General features: G+C 52.3%; 1 protein-coding gene and 1 long non-coding RNA gene across 9 annotated transcripts in view; one reads left to right on the top strand and one right to left on the bottom strand.

The window, feature by feature from the left end:
- Positions 1-9,301: 9,301 nt before the first annotated feature.
- Positions 9,302-18,763, bottom strand: part of ISLR2 (immunoglobulin superfamily containing leucine rich repeat 2) — a 37,442-nt gene continuing 27,980 nt past the window's right edge. The window contains exons 1-4 of one of the 8 annotated variants that reach the window (XM_016927011.4): positions 17,799-18,024; positions 15,480-15,547; positions 14,785-14,894; positions 9,302-13,352 (exon numbers count right to left, since the gene is read on the bottom strand). In XM_016927011.4, coding sequence (XP_016782500.1) covers positions 11,107-13,344 — 2,238 coding nt within the window. In that variant the 5' untranslated portion in view covers positions 13,345-13,352; positions 14,785-14,894; positions 15,480-15,547; positions 17,799-18,024 and the 3' untranslated portion in view covers positions 9,302-11,106. The other 7 variants (XM_063793969.1, XM_016927010.3, XM_016927008.3 and 4 more) reach the window with 7 other exon arrangements.
- LOC748882 (uncharacterized) lies at positions 16,872-18,086 on the top strand. Its single transcript, XR_674632.3, has 2 exons — positions 16,872-17,141; positions 17,482-18,086. It is a non-coding gene; the product is annotated as an uncharacterized LOC748882 (long non-coding RNA).

Genomic DNA, 18,763 nt, shown 5'->3' with positions numbered 1-18,763 from the left:
ACCTGAGCTTGGGAAGTCAAGGGAGCAGTGAGCTGAGATCACATCATTGCACTCCAGCCTGGACAACAGGAGTGAGACCATGTCTCAGAAAAAAAAAAAAAAAAAGATTTTTTTCTTCAAAAATTGACATGGATGGTCTGCTGCTGTGGGCTTCATCCTCAATATATTCTTATTCCTTCTTAAGAAAAGTTATCCATTTGTAAACTGCTGATTTCTTTGGGGCATTGTCTCCATAAGCTTTTCCTAAGGTATCAATGATTTCATAATTCTTCCACCCAAGCTTCACCATAAATTTGATTTTCATTCTTGCTTTGATTTTAGCAGAACTCATGTTGCTGTAATGGAGGTTCTTTTCAAACTCATATCTTATCCTTCTTAGAGCCTCAAACTAGATCCTGTTCAGACATGTTATAACAAGTTAGTACAAGTTAGTGAAAACATTTTGAAATCATGGTTAATTTTTTCATAATATGCATTTTTCGTGTACATTTTGAAGACTCCTGGAATATATGAGGTTCCAATACAGGCAAAACTAATCTATGATATCAGAAGTCAGGAGAGTGGGGATGGAGGAGTGACTCCGAGGGAGCATGAAGATGCTGCAGGAGTGCTGGTAATTTTCTTTTCTTGATATGGGTACTGGTCATAAGAGGTATTTTCTCTTTATGAAAGTACTTTCCTGAATGTGTGTTAGACTTCAACAAAAATTTAACCAAAAAGGTATACACCTTATGACATGGCCTCAAAAATATACAATGCAATATGAGCAGAATTACAAGAAATAATTGACAGGTCTAAAATCATAAGAGATTTTTAACATGCCTCTCTCAGAAATTAATAAGACAAGCAAACAAAAAATTAAGTGAGGAAATAGAGAATATGTAATCCATAAAATTAACAAGCCTGATCTAATTAAAATATAAAAATCATAACCCAATAATTCAAGAATAAATATTCTTTTCAAACTTATATAAACATTTACAAAAAATTGACTACATCCTATTCCTCCAAGCAAGTTTTAATAATTACCAAATAATCAGCATCACCCAGTCTGTATTCTGACAACGAGGTAATGCAAGTGGTATCAAAAACAAAAGTGTCAGAAAAAAACACACATACATTTGAAAATGTAACAGCCCATGTCTAAATAATTCATGAGTCAAGGAACAAATCTCACAGAAATAAAATATTTAAAACTAAATGGCAATGTAAACACTACCTATTAAAACTTGGGGAATACTGTTAAAACAGTACTTAGGAGGACATTAATAGCTGTAAATGCATACATTAAAATGAAGAAAGTTTAAAAATTCATGAATTCAGAATTGAACTCAAAAGGTAAACACTGAGAGGTGCATTGGTCTGAGTCAGACGGAGCCTGTGCCTTATACCAGAGAGAAAATGATGATGTTGGTACCAAGGGGATCTGGGGCAGCTTCACAAAAGGGTTCCATGCTCCAGTGTGGCGTTGATGAAAGCAGCAAAGGACCTCTGCAAGAGGACCCAGAGGGAGCTGAGTCATGCCTGCAGACCTCCTAGACTCTACCCTAGGAAGCACCACCTTCAGGCTGGAGAGCTGCACCACAGGCTAGCTCTTCATACAGACAGTGTGGAGTGATGGCTCCCCTGGATTTACAGTTACACCTTGCCCTAGGAACACCCAACAGGAGTGGCATTGCCAGTTCTGCAGTGTGACTGTACCTAGTGACCATCTGACTTGCCCCATGTGACGTCCCCTCTCACAATATCCCAGGACCACAGCAGCTCGAGATGAATAGGAAGAGAGCCCTAGACACTGGGTGGGATGTGGATGATGGGGATAACACCCTTCCTGTGCACTTCGGGAGACTGAACTGAACCAGGTGGAAGCTCCTCGAGTCAGGGTGATGTTAATGGCTCTGCTGTATATTTCCATACACAGACATCATGTTTATAAGTACCGGAGAAAATGGTCTGAAAAGATACATGGTACCAGGCAGGGCGTGGTGGCTCACATCTGTAACCCCAGCACTTTGGGAGGCCGAGGCGAGCGCATCATCTGAGGTTGGGAGTTCGAGACCAGCTGATCAACATGGAGAAAATCCGTCTCTACTAAAAATACAAAAAAATTAGCTGGGCTTGGTGGCGCTTGCCTGTAATCCCAGCTACTCAGGAGGCTGAGGCAGGAGGATCGCTTGAACCCAGGAGGCAGAGGTTGCAGTGGGCCAAGATAGCGCCATTGCACTCCAGCCTGGGCGAGAGAGCGAAATTCCATCTCAAAAAAAATAAAAAGGTACATAGTACCCTAGTAAGAGTGGTTACCACTGGGGAGAGCTCTAGGATTGCAGGCAATGGTCAAAGAGAGTTTCAGTTTATCAATATTTAATTATCTTAGGACAAGAATGCATTCATATGTTACTCTTGTAATTTAATAAAATTTATTTTAGAAAGAAATTAGAAGTTAACATAAAATGTTACTACATTATTTTTTGGATGAGGGAATTATAAATAATAAATTGTTTTTTTAATACACTTCTATATTTTTCAATTTCCTATAACAACACTAGCAATAGAACTTTCCATTAGGATGGAAATTTTCTATAGCTCTGCTGTCCAAATAAACAATTGCTGTTAGCAATGTGCCAAGTACTTAAAATGTGGCTAGTGGGATTGAGGAACGAGTTTTAAAATTTATTTCACCTTAATTAAAATTAAAATGTAAATAACCACATGTGGCTAGTGGCTAGTATTGGACAGTGCTGTTCAATAAGGAGCACGTATTACTTTGGTGCCTGATTTCCAAGGGTTATTTTTCCATTTTAAAAAATTGAGGTATAATAAGGGCTGGGCACGGTGGCTCATGCCTGTAATCTCAGCACTTTGGTAGGCCGAGGCAGGCAGATCACCTGAGGTCAGGAGTTTGAGACCAGCCTGGCTAACATGGCGAAAGCCCATCTCTACTAAACATACAAAAATTAGCTGGGTGTGGTGGCAGGTGCCTGTAATCCCAGCTACTCAGGAGGCTGACGCAAGAGAATCACTTGAACCAGGGAGCTGGAGGTTGCAGTGAGCCGAAGTCACGCCATTGCACTCCAGCCTGGGCGACAAGAGTGAAACTCCATCACACACACACACAAATTGAGGTATAACAAATTCAATAAAGTATACAACTCAAGTGTGTAGCCAATGGATTTCTACATATGCATACACCCATGTAGCCACCATCCAGATCAAGGTATAGAACATTTCTAGAATCTCAGAAGTCTCCCTTGAGCCTTCTCCTAATCCCAGTTAGTACCTTCCAACTTTTTCCACCAAAAATTAGTCTTGCCTGTATGTGAACTTCCTTTAAATTAAATCACTCATTCCATAATCTTTTGTGTCTTTCTTCTTTCACTCACCGTGATGACATCCATGTTGTGTGTAGCTGCAGTTTGTTCTTCATTGCTCTTTGGTATTCCAGGGTATGAATATACTACAGGTTACTTCCTCCATTCTACTGTTGGATATTTAGGTTGTTTCCAATTTGGGGCTATTACAAATAAAACTGCTATGAACATCGTTGCACTTGCATCCACCAAAGGACTCTTCTGTATTTGATGGATGTAAACATTCATTTCTATTGAGTATATACCCAAGAGTGAGATTACTGAGTCAGACGTATGTGTATCTTTAATGTTCCTAGATTGCCAAATATTTCTCCAAAGTGGCTATGCCCATTTACATTCCCAATGGCAACCAAAGACAATTCTAGATGAAGCATGCATTACTTTTATTTTTATATTTGTTTCTTTTCTTTCTCTCTTTCTTTTCTTTTTTTCTTTTTCTTTTTTCTTTTTTTTGTTTTTTGAGGCAGAGTCTTGTTCTGTTGCCCAGGTTGGAATGCAGTGACCTGATCTCCGCTTACTGCAACCTCCAACTCCCGGGTTCAAGCAATTCTCCTGCCTCAACCTCCGGAGTAGCTGGGATTACAGGCGCACACCACCACACCTGCCTAATTTCTTTGTATTTTTAGTAGAGACATGAAATAGTAGTTTGAGACCACCATGTTGGCCAAGCTGGTCTCAAACTCCTGATCACAAGTGACCTGCCCACCTTGGCCTCCCAAAGTGCTGGGATTATAGGCATGAGCCACTGCGCCCGGCCTGCACTACTTTTATAATCAGAAAAAAAAAATGCTATTTTGAGAAATAAGAGAAACAGCAAGAGAAATCCTTTTTCTAGACAAACTCTGTAATTAGCCGCAAATTTAACCATATAGAAAATATGTTATTCTACACTTCACTGGTTTGTAGAGTCTTCAGGAGGAGGTTTGGCTTGGTGACTAAGAGCTCTGGCATTGGAGTCAGATAACAAAAGGACAAACTTCAACCCTGCAAATTGCCAGCTGTGTGATCTTCAACAAACTACTAACCCTCTGTGCTCTTTGGTTTCTTTGCCTGTAAATTAGAATAATAATATTACCTCACAGGATCACTATAAGGAATGACAAAATAATGCTTGTAAGATCCATAGTATGTGCCTGAAATATAGTAAGAGTTCAATAAATGTTAGCCACTATTGGTATTATTAGTATTTATACTAATATTAGGTGGTGACTATTAGCATTCTTAGTGGAGATGTGTGACAAGCCTCTATTATTAAGACGCATTTGATAATTAATTCTCCATTCCTATTCTCTCCCCATTTCGACAATGATCAATTCTTACGAAGTTCCTCGGTAATTTATATAATCATAGAAATTTTTCTCTCAAATGGCTGGATGCCTTGAATGGCTTTTAGATTCAATTTAAGAAACAGTTTGAGAATGTTGCTGGGAGAAAATGCATTTAATTTGCCAAAACCAAATTAACTCCTAATACACAAGGGAATACATGTAAGCAGTAAACAGTTGATAAAAATACAAACACTTTTTCTCTCCTTGTTCTATGTGGACTTAAACTTAATTATTAAACTTACATTCACATGTCCAAACAAAGCACACACAATTAGCACAATTTTCAAAATCGTACTGTCTTTAAATCCCATAAATTACTTATTCAACAATGGAATGATACAAAGTCTTTCCAACTAATTTAACCCAACAAGTTGGTTTTGTTTTTGTGCCCATCATGGGGCCTTTGGATGGCTTTTTAAAAAATCCATATCAAGTCTCATTAGGAACACTGGTCATATTTTGAACAAAATGCTAATATTGCAAAACATTTTAAAATTTAATCTCTTCTATATGCCAGTCACAGCAGATCTTTCATTTTCAATATAATGTTATTCTCTATTGAGTCCTAAGGCAAAATCTTATCATTGAACAGATAGGTGTGAGTGGCTACATTTCAAATGGAATCAATGAATTGACACATTACAACTGAAATGGCTCCACTTGCTTCCTCCAAACTGCCCAGCAGGATTTCTCTTATCTATACATTTATGTTGGAAATGTATAAGGTAAAGGTATTTGTTAGGTCAGACTTGGAAATTTATAGCCTCAACAAGGGGCCTTTCTTATGTCCTGGTACTAGGGCTTGGCTTTCTGCAGAATACAGGCTTGGATTTCTGCAGAGAAAGGAGATCCCCCAGTTTTCCTTGCTCTGTGCTTACATAGTCATGGTCCTTTCTTTGCAGGCGACACCTCCTGTTGTGCAGACAGCAGGTCCCTTTTTCCCTATGGAGTGTCTCATAACTGGGGCTCTGTTAACAAATGTGGGGCAGGGTAGTCATAGCAAGATGCCACTCCTTTCCCTCTACCTACCAAAATGCATTTCCCTGAGATCCAGGAGGAAAAACTGAGATGTCCACCAGGAAGTCACAGGCCATATATGTACTGACAACGAATCTTTGGAGATGTTAGCTTTAGTTGTGGTTGTTATTTTGATGTCATGGGTGGAGGGCTGCATTCCAGACACAAGATCTGGGACCAGAGGACCCTACCCCAGCTGCTTCTTTCTCAAAGAAGCCCTGCCTTCCTTTGTTCTTTTATATTAACGGACTTTAATGATCTTCAAGATGGTTCTCATTTCAGCTGATCTTTAGGAAACATTTGGGGGGAGGAGGCACGCCTTTCAAATAACCTTTCTTTAGACAGGTTTCTCATCCGATTCAAGGCCACATCCTGGCCATCTGGTTTCTGTAACTCAGAGAATTACTGCTCCTGATAAATTGCTCTGAGTTCTGAGGCTACTGCTGTCATATTGCATTCTCCGACCATTTTCCAGGTCTCTCAAGACACACACACACACACACACACACACACACACACACACACACTCCTCAAGCCGTTAGACTCCATTCCCATGTAGTATCCAAATAAGTTTTACAGCAAGACACACTGGAGAGATTGAAGCTAGCACAGCACATGAAGCATACAGGAAAGGCTCAAAAAAGTTGCATTGAATGGAAAGCCTTGGAGCCAGGGAGAGAGGGTCAGAGGTGAAGATTACACCTCCACACCTGGTAGGTTCTCCCAGAGAACTTGCCAGTGGCAGTCAGGCCTGAGGGGTGGAACCCAGGAAGAGACACATTTTAAACTGCTAAACAACTGATTCCCTGGAAGCGGGGAGTGGAACGTGAGCTCCCCATCTCTGGATAAGTATAAGCCAGAGTTTTACAACCACCTGATGGGGACACTGTGAAAATGAATTCAACCTCAAATTGGTAGTTGAATTGGAACAATTCAAAAAAGAACAGAGAGGAATGAGGGAGAGGAAATGAAAGGAAGACATTTTATTTTAATGTAATTAAATAAGTTAAATTAATTACATTTAAAAAGAGGTAGGAAGGAAGGCCAGAGGCTGGGGACCATTCTGTGCATTGGCCAAACCTTTGGACAGAAACTAGAGTTTTCCTGAGAGGGCTGGGATTTCAGTGGGCAGTTGGCAGAGTGTCCCAGCACCCTGGTCCTTGGCCTCCAACACGTATTCATTCCTGCCTGTGGATGGAGCCTTTGGGCCTGGCCATGCCCAGAAGGCACAAAGTCTAGCTGAGTAGTATTTGCTCATCCAATAGGATGCGTGGCCCTGGACAAAGAGGGGCAGAGTTTTCAGCTCCTCTCCACCTGCCCTAGTGGCACTCAGGATCCTAGAGGGTCTCGAGGAGGGCCCCCAATTCTTAGGACAGGGAGGGAAAGGAAGGGGCCTGTCTTCCCACAAGAGACCCATGACCAGATGATTGAGTTGCACCAAAACTGCTGAGCACTCACTGGCCCAGCCAGGCCTGCTCCCAGAAGCAATCACGTGGCTGGATTCCTAAACAGGCCCTAGGAATTGGGCCAGTCCTTGCCCCGTCCTCAGAGGTAGGATTTGCAGGTAGAACAAAACAGGTGTCTTCCTAAGAGATAATATTCTTGAGTTGTGTCCCAGGCGGTGGGGTGGACTGCAGTGTTGGGCTGTGACAAGGGTCAGGGCTCAGGCTGTGGCCCTCAGAAGGGAATTTTTCTTGAAAACAGCTTTGCTATGAGATCAGGCTGTTGACAGTTCTTGGTTGGCCCACAGCTACCCATGTCAGTTATCTCCGCTAACATTTCTAAGAATCTTTGTAGGACAATTTCTCACCTGCAAGCTCTTTCAAGTAGAACTCTTCTTTCCTTTAAGGCAATTAGCCCATTGCCTAAAGGTTTTACTGTCTTAAAGCTGGAACTGTCTTTCTGAGATCTAATTCCAAGGACTTCTCCACAGCTAAGTGAGATGCCTCACACCAGTATTAGGTGATTCTTTGTGTGGACAGAACAGAGCGTTTTCATCTTGTGTTTAAAGCAATTTCTTGGCTTCGGCTCCTCACCACTTTCTATACCAGTCTCCCATTCACATCCCTAGTAATGCCTATGCAAAAAAAAAAAAAAAAAAAAGAGAAAAGAAAAAGAAAAAGCTGATGGTGAAACCTACAGGTTTAAGGGCTTAAATCTCAGACTTTGTGTTAGGAGTAACAGGAGTGTGCTGAGAGGGCAAGCAATAAAACAAGTCATACGAAAAAGCCACATTGCTCTCTCCTAAGCCCCAACCCCACTCCACTCCTGTGGCCAGTGGTCCAAACAGAAAATAACTGGAAGAAGACGAGGAGGTTAAAGGATCGGGGAACAAAGCATTATGTGAATTCACCAAGAAGATGTACAGAACGCTTGTGTTTGCATTGTTTTTATGGAACTAGCAGAATAAAACTGATCTATTTTAAAAATAAAAAAATAAAAAAAAAGAAAGAAAACAGCTTTGCTGGTCTGGGAAGGGAATCTGGGCTCAGGCCCCAAGAAGTGTCACAGCCACCACCTATGCCAGAGGACAGACCTGAGGCTGGGGTAGGACCCTGAGCATTGGAACTTGGGCCTGTTGCCAGCCTCGACTGGTCCAATTAGGAAGACCCACAGAGACAGCAAAAGAGGACAAGAAATTGGAAGCAGGAAGAAGGGAGGGGAGAGATAGAATCTTTATCTGCTTCCCATTTCTGTTGCTTTCCTCTTCCATCTCTCTTCCCCGCCTCTTCCCATCTTAGGGGGATTCAGCTGAAACACACAGCAGCCCAACCCGTGTGTTTTAGGCTGGCCAGGAGCACAGTCTCCTTTCTTGATCCCCCTGTCTCTCCTGTTCCTCACCCAAGAAACCCCCTTTCTAGGACTATGAAATCAGTGTGTTTTCAACCCTGATTCCCCAGGTGCACCCCCTTAGCACACCCTGACGGTTGTCCATGCATCATTCACTGAGTGCTCCCCACCCACCCACACAACGCACACACTTGGCTCCCAGGCCAAACGTGCCAGCTCGCTCTGGGCAATCGGCCTGGCCAGGTTCTCCCCCTTTCCTGCTTTACATCATTTGCCCGCTCTGTACTTTGTGTTATTTGTGACTTCTCTTGTGCAAGCCACAGCAGTCTTGTCCCTATGAATCCCATCCTCTTCCCACCGGCTTCTCAGGGAACTCAAAGGCTGATGTGGAGACACAGAAACTGGGCAGTGTGGCACCATATACAGCCACACCCCACTACACAGACAGTCTCAAGTGAAAGAGGGTGCCGCACACTCTTGAGTGCAAATATACTTGCACGCACACTCAGACTCCCTGTGTTTAGGGTCTGCAGACACCCGCCTTCCCTTCTTGCAACCTCCCCCTACTCACTTCCAGCCTGCCCTCGTTTTTTGTCACCCCACCCTGGAGTTGGAGACACTAAGAGCAGGGCTGGGTGCAAACACCTGGCAAAAAAATCACAGGATGGTCACGCAAACAGGAAATCACTCAAAAGATTCCAACGGGAGGCTCTGGGGGGGCTCCTTCCTTCCGCGGTTTCCTCCTTCATCGCCCAGGCCTCCTCCCTCTGTCCCCTGACAAAAAGTCACCGAGCCCAGTTCAAATCGATTGTTTTATTGACTGCATACAGACGCGTTGAGAAAAGGGCACGGGCTTCGGGGGGCTACTCCGTCCCAGGCCCGCGCTTGTGCTGCGCTTCGCGGAGAGGGCTGATCCCGAGGACTGAAACTCCCCCCACCCCAACCCCGACGCTTTCTTTCAAAATGGAAAAAAGAACCCCGCCCCGAGTCGCCGCGCCGCGCCCCTCCCCTTCCCTCCCTCCCCGCCCATCCGCCCCCCCGCCCGCCCCCCTACACTACACGGTCACACTTCACAGGACACAGACTTTTCTCCTACAGGGCACGCTTGTCAGGGACTACACGCCGGGCAAACACGATTCCCGCCGAAGCAGGGGCGGGTGGGGCGGGGCGACGCGAGGACCGAGACGCGAGGACGGAGGGGCTCGGCTCCATCCGGATCCCGTCGCACAGTCGCACAGTCACGAGCAGGCTTTGTGCGAACTAGGGCGCGAGCCCTCCAGAGAGCCGCGGCCCGGGAGGCCACAGTCAGCTTCCTCCGCCTCCGGCGCTTTCCAGCTAGGGTCTGGGTCGGGTGGAGCCGCGGGAGCGGCGCTGTTGGGCGCACAGACCTCCGGAAAGCCCAACACACGGACAACGAAATTGGCCCGGGACCAAGTCCACGGGCTCAGCCGCCAAGGGGCGCGCGGTCCTGCGGCGCTTTAAGTTAGGAGAGAGACGACAGAAAACGCATTCCCTCCCTACCCCCCGACACACACACTCGATTTTCCCAGAGGCTGGGAAGGGGGTGTTAGCACCAGACCCGAAATGTCGCTGTCTTTGAAAACAACGAAAACAGGAAAATCTGAGCGCGGAGCTGAAAGGCGCCCCAGGCACCGGGCTGGACTCCAACTGGCCAGAAGTGGGGTGGGGGTGGGAGGACAGAAAGATTTGGTTCCCTGCCGGCAGGAGGCTTTGGAACTAAAAACTAGGGGTTGCCACGAATCCCGGCTTCTGGGAGTAGGGATTGAAAGGGAGGAGGGGCCGGGCGCAGTGGCTCACGCCTGTAATCCCAGCACTTTGAGAGGCCGAGGCGGATGGATCACCTGAGGTCAAGAGATCCAGACCATCCTGGCCAACATGGTGAAACCCCGTCTCTACTAAAAATAGAAGAAATTAGCTGGTCGTGGTGGCGCGCGCCTGTAGTCCCAGCTACTAGGCAAGCTGAGGCAGGAGAATCGCTTGAACCCGGGAGGCGGAAGATGCAGTGAGCCGAGATCGCGCCACTGCACTCCAGCCTGGCGACAGACCGAGACTCCGTCAAAAAATAAATAAATAAATAAAATTAAAAAATAAAAAAAAGGAAAGAAAGAAAGGGAGGAGGAGGGGTCGAGGTGGGACCCCACAGCACTCCACTGGCCTTGGCTGGCCCCCGAAACCACCGCGTTACCGCGAGGTTTCCAAAGTCTTCGCTCATTTCCTCTGGCTCCAGAGCCCACGGTGGGGCGGGCTGCGGGGTGGATTTCGCAGATAATCGCGACGGGAATGGAGGGACATAGATATCGCCCACCGTCTGCGGGTGGAGTCTTGCATGGGGTAAGATAAACACTGTGCTTGGCGGGGAAGGGGATTCAGCCCGCAGGGAGAATGGCAGCCGTGGGTAGCAGGGACTGGTGAAATCGGCCCACTCCCTAATAGAAGTCCCTGGTAGTCAAGGTTGGGGAGTAGTAAGGGGGAGGAGTAGGTGAAGGTTGGGGACGGGGGACATAAGTCCTGCCAGCCCTAGACTGCTGCTCCCAGGCACCCTAGGTGGAGGTCGGGAATGGGCGGGCCGGACGGGCGGAGGTTCAGCCTGCCGTCTGCCTGTAGTTGCCATTAATCTCCTGGGCGATGTTGACCGCCTCGGCGCCCAGGGGCAGCCGATCGCTGTACTCAGAGCCCGCCTCGAACTCCTCTTGGTTGGCCTTGGACTGGGACTCCACCAGTGAGCAGGCCGCCAGGCTCTCCTCTCTCTGCAGGTCCCCACTTGGGTCTCCCTGCTCCGCGTCTTCATCAAGGCCCTCCCCCTGCACGTCCTCTGGCTCCTCGCCGCCCGCCTCGCCGCCTGCCGGGTAGCTTTTCTCGGACTCGAGGTACGAAGCACGCGGGTCGAAGTCTGCGGCGATGCGCTTCTCCATAGGGTCAGGGGCCTGAGGCCGCAGGATCAGACGGTAGGGCTTGCCCGGGTGTTTAGCCAGCAGATGGCAGCAGGCGGCGCCCAGAAGGGGCACTGTGGCCAGCACCAGGAGGAATACGCTCACTGCCACTATGACCAGCAGCGATGGGAGCTCCTTCTTGGTGGAAAACACCACTTGCACGTGGCAGGCTTCGCCCGCCAGCGCCAGGCACACGGAGTAGTTGGTACCCGGCCGCAGGCCGCGGAACCAGTAGGCGTTGACGCCTTCCTCTACGCGGGACCACTGCACTGCCGCGCCGCCCCCCGCTGGACACAGATAGAGTAGGCGCAGGGGTCGCCGCCCGGGTCGCGGGGCTCCGCCAGCCCCGCCGGGCCCAGGGCCCCAGCGCGCAGCCAGCGGAGTCAGCTGCACCCGCGCCTCGCGCTCCGCCACATCCAGCGCGATGACGCCCAGCTCGAAGACGTGCGGCTTGAGCTCTGCGCTCTGGTTGAACGCGTGATTAGAAACGTACCGAGAGGGGTCCCCGTTGCCACAGCGCTGCTCCTCCGCCGGGTCCGCGAGGATCTGGTCTTCGGCCTCCTCTCCCTCACTTGTGTCCTCCTCCGGCTCCGTCTCGGTCTCCCCGAGAATGCTGACCTTGGCCAGGCCTTGGCCTTTGATTTTGCCCTCGGGTTTGGAAGGCAGGACGCTGTTGCCCCGGCCCTTGGCTGTGGACTTGCGCTCAGAGGTCGGGGCCTGTCCGTCGGGTTCTCCCCCGGCGCCAGGCGCGTGTTTTGGGGGCCCGGTTGCTGCCACCGCCACGCGTATTGACGTAGAGTTGGCGCCCAGCTCATTGTGTGCACGGCAAGTGTAGACGCCCGCCTCCTTGGCACTCAGGAGGGGCACCAACAGGGAGCCGTTTGCGAGGGCCAGGAAGCGCGGTGTGGCTGGGGGCGCGGGCCAAGCGGGTGCTGGAGTCGGCGTTTGGGCTTGGGTCTGCGTCAGCAAATCCCCATCTCCTTCTCCCTCTCCTTCCTCCGCCCCAACCCCGTCGTCCTCCCCGCTCAGAACCGGTGGCTCTAAGACTACGGTGCCACCGGGGATCTGAAGTTGCCATTGCAGGCGAGGCGTAGGGTGGCCGTCGGCGATGCAGTGTAACACGAACGCCAGTCCTGCGCGCAGTGGGGTGCCGGGTGCTTCAAGCGGTGGCTCGGCACTCAGATGCACGCTGGGCGGTGCACAGGGCAGGGCGGGCAGGCGGTACACCGGCACCCCCTGCAGCGCGGGAGGCGAGGCACAAGCAATGGAGTCGGGCTCGGGTAAGGACACCCGGGTGCTCGCGGCCCAGGCCTGCAGCCACACAAGGCCGCAGCCGCAGTGGAAGGGATTGTGATAGAGTTGCAAGTGTGACAGCGCGCTGAGCGCGTCGAAGGTGCCAGGCGCCAGCGTACGCAGCCGGTTGTTGTTGATGCGCAGGGAACGCAGGTCGGGTAGCGCACCGAGTGCGTCCCGGGGCAGAGAGCCCAGGCGGTTGTGGTTCATTTTGAGCAGCTGCAGCGCGCTCAGGTTGCGCAGGTCGCTCCACGGAAAGCTGGATATGAAGTTGTGGCTCAGGTCGAGGTTCTTGAGCTGACTCAGCACGGCCAGTGCGCCTGGCTCCACGGTGCGCACCTCATTGTGCGCCAGCCACAGCGACGTGACCTGTGTGACGTCGGCGAAGGCCCCGCGCCGCAGCACAGTGATCTTGTTCGCGGACAGACTAAGCGTCGTCACGTTGGCAGGCAGTCCTTCCGGCACCTCACGCAACTCTTTGTAAGCGCAGTCCGCGAACTGGTGAGCGTACTTGTCCACGCAGGCGCACGGCTCCGGGCATGATCCGGCCACTCCTAGAAGCGCCCAGACCAACCACAGGGCCCGAAGGGGGAACATCGCGGCTCCTGCAGATGGAAGCCAGGTGAAGAAGAAAGAAGGTGACTCACTGAACCCCAGCTTACCTCCCCTATCAAGCTGTGCCTCCGCAAGCCCGTCTAGCACTAGTTCCAGGGCTCCGGTAACCTCCTCTATGGCCAGGAGCCTCTCTGAAGTGAAGGTCAATAAAAATCTCGAGGTTCAACGGATGCTCCCTCCCAGGGCCCTAATTTCCTTTTCCAGCGGCCCGGTACATCGCCCTTTTTTCTCTTCCTACTCCTTCCTTCACGCTGGAGCTGGCCCCTCCGTGGGCTCCGCAGCTCGCCCATCTCCAGCGGGCTCCTCACGTACCCCTCTCTGTGTTTCTAAGCCTTCGTTTAACCTGGTGAAATGGATCCTACCCAAGAAGGACATTTTTGTCCGTGACTGGCTGTCCTCCCTGGAACCTTTGTCCCACGCACAGCACTCGCACACACGCCCATGCAGGCACACAACAATACAAACAGACGCGGGGCTTCATAATCAAACCGCCAACTTCTGCAGGGGTTTAGAGGACCTGATGCTCAATTAGGAGGCTCACAACACATTTCCTAAACTCACAAACACATATGCACCCAGACATGGACACAACAGACCCTGCAGACCTCATTGTTCTCTTAACCAGCATTTGTACAGTGTTTCCCACCACGGTACAAAGCGCTTTCCTGTCCATTGTGACAATTGACAGACACAAGGACACAAGTCCTCACACGAACCGACCCACCCACAAGAACACAGGCATGTGCCTGTGTGTGCATACAGCCCTCCACTGTGACCGAAACCCAGCAGAGAAGCAATAGGAGGACCTGCACTGCACCACTTGAGACGTGGGATCTGGGGAAGCCCATCCCCATGCCCTACTGCATCTAAGGCCAAAGTCACCTGCCCGGGGCTGCAGCTCCTGTGAGGGGAGAAGAAGGGCTGCTCTGCCAACCTTCCTTACGGGGAAGGAGGTTCTCCCCCATGTTTGGACCAGGTGTGTTGGGAAAGCAGTCACTAGAGCTTCCTCTCAGGTCCCTCAGGCGGCTCCCATTGGGCAGAGGCGTCCTCAGCCAACAGGTCATGGGGCTGCCACTAGCTAATGAAGCTGGAGAAGATGAAAGATTCTGCGCCTTTCTCCACAGCTCTGCGGTGCCTAAGGACCCCCTCCCCATAACACCTTAAGCCCGGTCACACAAACGAACTTGCACAGACTCCCTGCCCCCATTTGGAGCGCCTGTCAGGTTTGGCAGAGCCCCTCCCACAACTTGTCTTTGGGAACCTGCTCCTTCACTCTGCCTTTGCTCTTCTGGGAGGGTCCCTTCCCTCCCTTCCCGGTTCCTGCCAGACAGCACCCCCCCCCAGCCCCGCACCCCATCAGGTGCCCTAGGCTGGACCTAACCCCACCTGGGTCAAGGTTGTGGGGTGGCCCCCATTGCTTACCCAATATTCGCCGACTCTCAGTAAATGTCCTGGGGCTGAAACCCCTTCTCCAGACCCGGCGTGGCAGAGCAGGGAAGATAGCCCAAGCAAGATACACGCATGTGTTGTGGCTGTGGGGAAAACGGGGGGCGGGGGGCAAAGAAAGGGACAGGTAAGTTTGGGGACTCGGTGGCCCCAAAGTACCACTTCAATTTTTCCTTTTGCGTCCGTTTCCCCCACCTCTCTGGCTGCAGGTTGGAGAAAGTCCTTGCGCACTCCCGGGCCTGGGGGGGACGCGCATAGCCTCTCCCGCCTCCTGCTTGGTCTACTTTTGTTAAAGCCACGGAGACCCTCCCCAAGGCCAAGACACGTCGGTCATAAGGGGCATCCCACGCCCACTGTCCTGGCTGGGCTCTTCGCAGCCTACTTCACCCCCATAACCCACGTACCCCCACATTTACACAGCCGCTGACATTGTTACTGTCCCTGATCACACCACCTCCCCCACCCCACGTTCAAACACATTCGCGCACACAGTCCCTCACACCCTCCCCATAGCCGACCTTCACAGTTTACAATCATCCATGGTCAGGTAATAATCGCATCAATGTGTTCAGCCCCTGCTACATTCACACGCATTTTCACGGGCACACCTGCACCCGGGACACTTACCGTTCTCCTCTCGCACACGCATACACACATTCACACGAACTCACCCTCACGCGCCTGTCCCGCCAGCGCCCGCGAGCTTCGCTGCTAATTGAATGCAAGCCGCTTTTACGCCCTGCAACACGTGAGACAAACCATCTTTGAGGAATTTGGGGGAAGGAAAGGCGCGCGGCTGAAGTGGGGGGGGGGAAGGCGTGTCTTTGCCTTTAAACTCGTTTTGCAAATGCAGGCGGTGGCACCGACAGACCTCGAGCGGGACCCGCTGAGCTGCGCGCAGCCGAGCTCGCGCGGACCCTTCCCTCCCGCACCCCCCGCTGCTAGCCGCCTCCTCCCCGAAGCCACGTTCAACATGATGCATAATTGATAGTGTTAGCAGAGCGCCGCACCCTCCCTACCATTTTTGCCTGGATCTGGGCTGATATAAGCCCTAGTCTCCCCCGCCCCGCCGCCCCAACCCCCCCGCCCCGCCTGCTAGTCTAACCCGACACCAGAATGCACAGCCCTGCAGGGCGTGCTGGGAAGGGACACCCCCCTCCCCAGCCCACCGCAGCCCTGCCCAGCCTCTTAAGCCGGAACTCTTTACTTCTGGTCTTTTGTGGCTAAACCAGCGCTTGAAGCCCCCTGCCCGACGCGTTGGCCTGCGCGCACCGCGGGACAGGTGGAGCAGGGGGAAGCTCTCTCGAGCGCACCCAAGCACCTCACTCCAGGTCTTGCCTGCTCCAGGAGAACGGGGCACGGAAGCTGCAGCAGACAGTAGCACAGACAAGGATGGTGGCAAAACGTCCGCTACTCTTGAGCACGGTGGGCTGGGGACTTCAGGCCCGAGCATTTCTCCCATATCTGCCCCCCATATCTTCACAGCCTCTCAAGCAGACACACGGTCAACCCCACACGCACTATCCCCCAAGCCGCGGTGGCCCCTCACCGCCCCGCCGTCTCACACCCTCACACAACAGCCGGCTTCAGCAGACTCGCTGTTCCCGACTGTCGCTCCCTAGCTCTGATGAAACCCCGACATTTCTTTCAGCGACGAGGAGGCGGAGGCGCGGCGGTGTCGAGGCATTTGGCTAAAACCCGGTTTCCGCCCCCCTGCGCTGCCCACGTTAGCCCTGGAGACAGCTACCGGCCATAACCAGGAAAGGGGTTCAGGCTCCGGGAGACACGCAGAATCCCCACCCATTCTGTAGCCACTGAGCTCTCTGGGAGCACCAAGCCCCACAGCCATCACCCCGGGCCATGGGGGTCTCTCGATGGCGCGGGTTTGGGGCTTCCGTGGAGATCAATACCCCGATTTGAGTGTTGAGCATCTTAATGAGCTAGGGGAGGGGGTGGGGAAGAGAGACAGGCTAAGAGCGCAGCGTCTAAAGAGACCACCCGGCCCGGGGTTCCGAGGCTGCTTTGTAAATTAAATATGAACAGACTGGTGCGCTCACACTCCAAGCGTCCCTCCCTCTCCCCTACTCCTGTCGTCGCTACAGGCGGCCCAGCGGGCTGGGACCATCGCATCTTGCTCAGCCCCAGTTCAGAACACAGAACTTCACACCGCCTGCTCGGGCCTGGAGTCCCCCCCCGCCGCCGACCCACGGGGAGGGCGCAAGGCGCCTTTCAGGGAAGGTGTCTTCGAAAATGGTCGAGGGGTGAGAGCACTGTGACCCGTCCCTGCCGGGGATCCTGTGGTGGGACAGCCAGGATTGGGTCCCTAGCCCGGGGTGAGTCCCTGAGGTTTCTAGGCCTTGCGGTGTCGGGAGAAGGAGGCAGACGGCGGGGCCAGCACACCCTTCTTTGTCTGCCGAACAAGGTGGGGGTGGGGGCGGGGAGCGGCGTCCTGGGCAGTTGTCCGGGTGTTGGGAACCCTGAGGGGGCGGTCTTGGGAGCCTGTGCCTGGGAAGGATCTTTGGAGGCAGGGGCCCAGCAGCGGGAGCTGAGTCCGGTCCGGGATGGCGTGTCCAGGGGACTTTTCGGGACTGAGTGAGGGGCGCCAGGCGGGGAGGCTCAAGGCCCTCCCCCAGTTTTTACCTATTTTCTTTCTTTCTTTTTTGCCTTCCGCAGGGAGGCAGAATCTGGGTAATGGAAGGGAGAATGGGCTCGCTATCTGCCCAGAGCTTCCCTGGACTGCAGGAACCCGTCCTATAAGCAACCCCGAAACTTCGGGGCCCGAGGACCAGGGAAGACCCCCTTTCCTTGCTGTCTTGACAGGGTTGCAGAAGCCAAGGAGTTCGGCAGGGAGACGGGGCTCCTGGGGTGGTTAAGGACGCGGTGACCACCCCTGGGCGGGAGCTGACTCCCGCGGGCCCGGAGGCTCTAGCTTACTCTACAGCAAATGCTTTTGTTCCCGGAGGCTGCCCTGGGGGAAAGACGCCCCTTACCCCTGCCTTCGACCCTGGAGAGCCCAGTGCCCGCCCGGGCAGGGCTGGAGCCCGAGTCGCCCCAGGCAGAGTCCGCCGAGGCCTGGGGTGGGAGCCGCGACTTCTGGATCTGCCTCCGAGCTCAGCTAGAAGACTGCGCGCACCTCGTCCGGCGCCGCCCGGCGCGCAGAAGCGGGTCTAATGTTTATAACGTTAATAATGACAGTTAGGGAGGGCTGTGGAGCCGGGAACCAAGACCTCATCCCGCCGCCGCCCACGTCTTTGATCATTAAAGAAACAGACAACTAATCAGGTGTGTGGAAGTAGGGGTGGGGGAGGGGAGGGTGACAAGGTTCCAAGCCGCGAGCGCAGAGGGTCCCAGATTCAGAATCTGCCGAATCCAGACTAAGGCTTCTAACCAGGCTGGAGCCGACCCCAGACAGACCCAGGAATGGAGAGCTGGAGCCCCTGGCCGCTTTCTGCGGATCGACCCTTAACTTCAACGTCGCGAACCCGGAGCGTCGGAAGGGTGGGGAGGGTTGAAACCGGTTGGATCTGGGGACTTGCTCCAGCGACTCCATCCGCGCTGTTCTAGGGCCCAAGCCTGGTCCGCGCGCGCCCCCTGCTGGAAGCCGCTTGCCGGGCGCAGAGGCGGGTCAATGGCGGAGGGTGCTGGCTGGGCGAGGAAGATGTGGCTGGAACCCTGCACCAAGGCGACCGCTGCTCACGGCTCTGCAGTCCCGCGGCGCGATACGCCAGTGGGGCGCGCTTAACCAAAGTCCCGAGGCTTTACTTCCCGTGCCCACCCAGTCTATGTCCCAGGTATCAGCAACCTCTGGTCCACTACACAACACAGGCGCGGTCCCTACTTCGCGCTGCGTAGTTTCCAGTGCCCAGGGCGTCTCCTAATTCTTGAGCGACTAGTCCCTGGCACAAAAGCTTCCTATACACCTCTCCCACTCTCCCTTCTCTCTGAGTCTTATGAC

Source organism: Pan troglodytes, chromosome 16 (assembly GCF_028858775.2).
Source record: "Pan troglodytes isolate AG18354 chromosome 16, NHGRI_mPanTro3-v2.0_pri, whole genome shotgun sequence".
In the NCBI taxonomy this organism is placed as follows: domain Eukaryota; kingdom Metazoa; phylum Chordata; class Mammalia; order Primates; family Hominidae; genus Pan; species Pan troglodytes.
The sequence above is the reverse complement of the archived record's forward strand: the minus strand, read 5'-3'. Positions and strand labels throughout refer to the sequence as shown.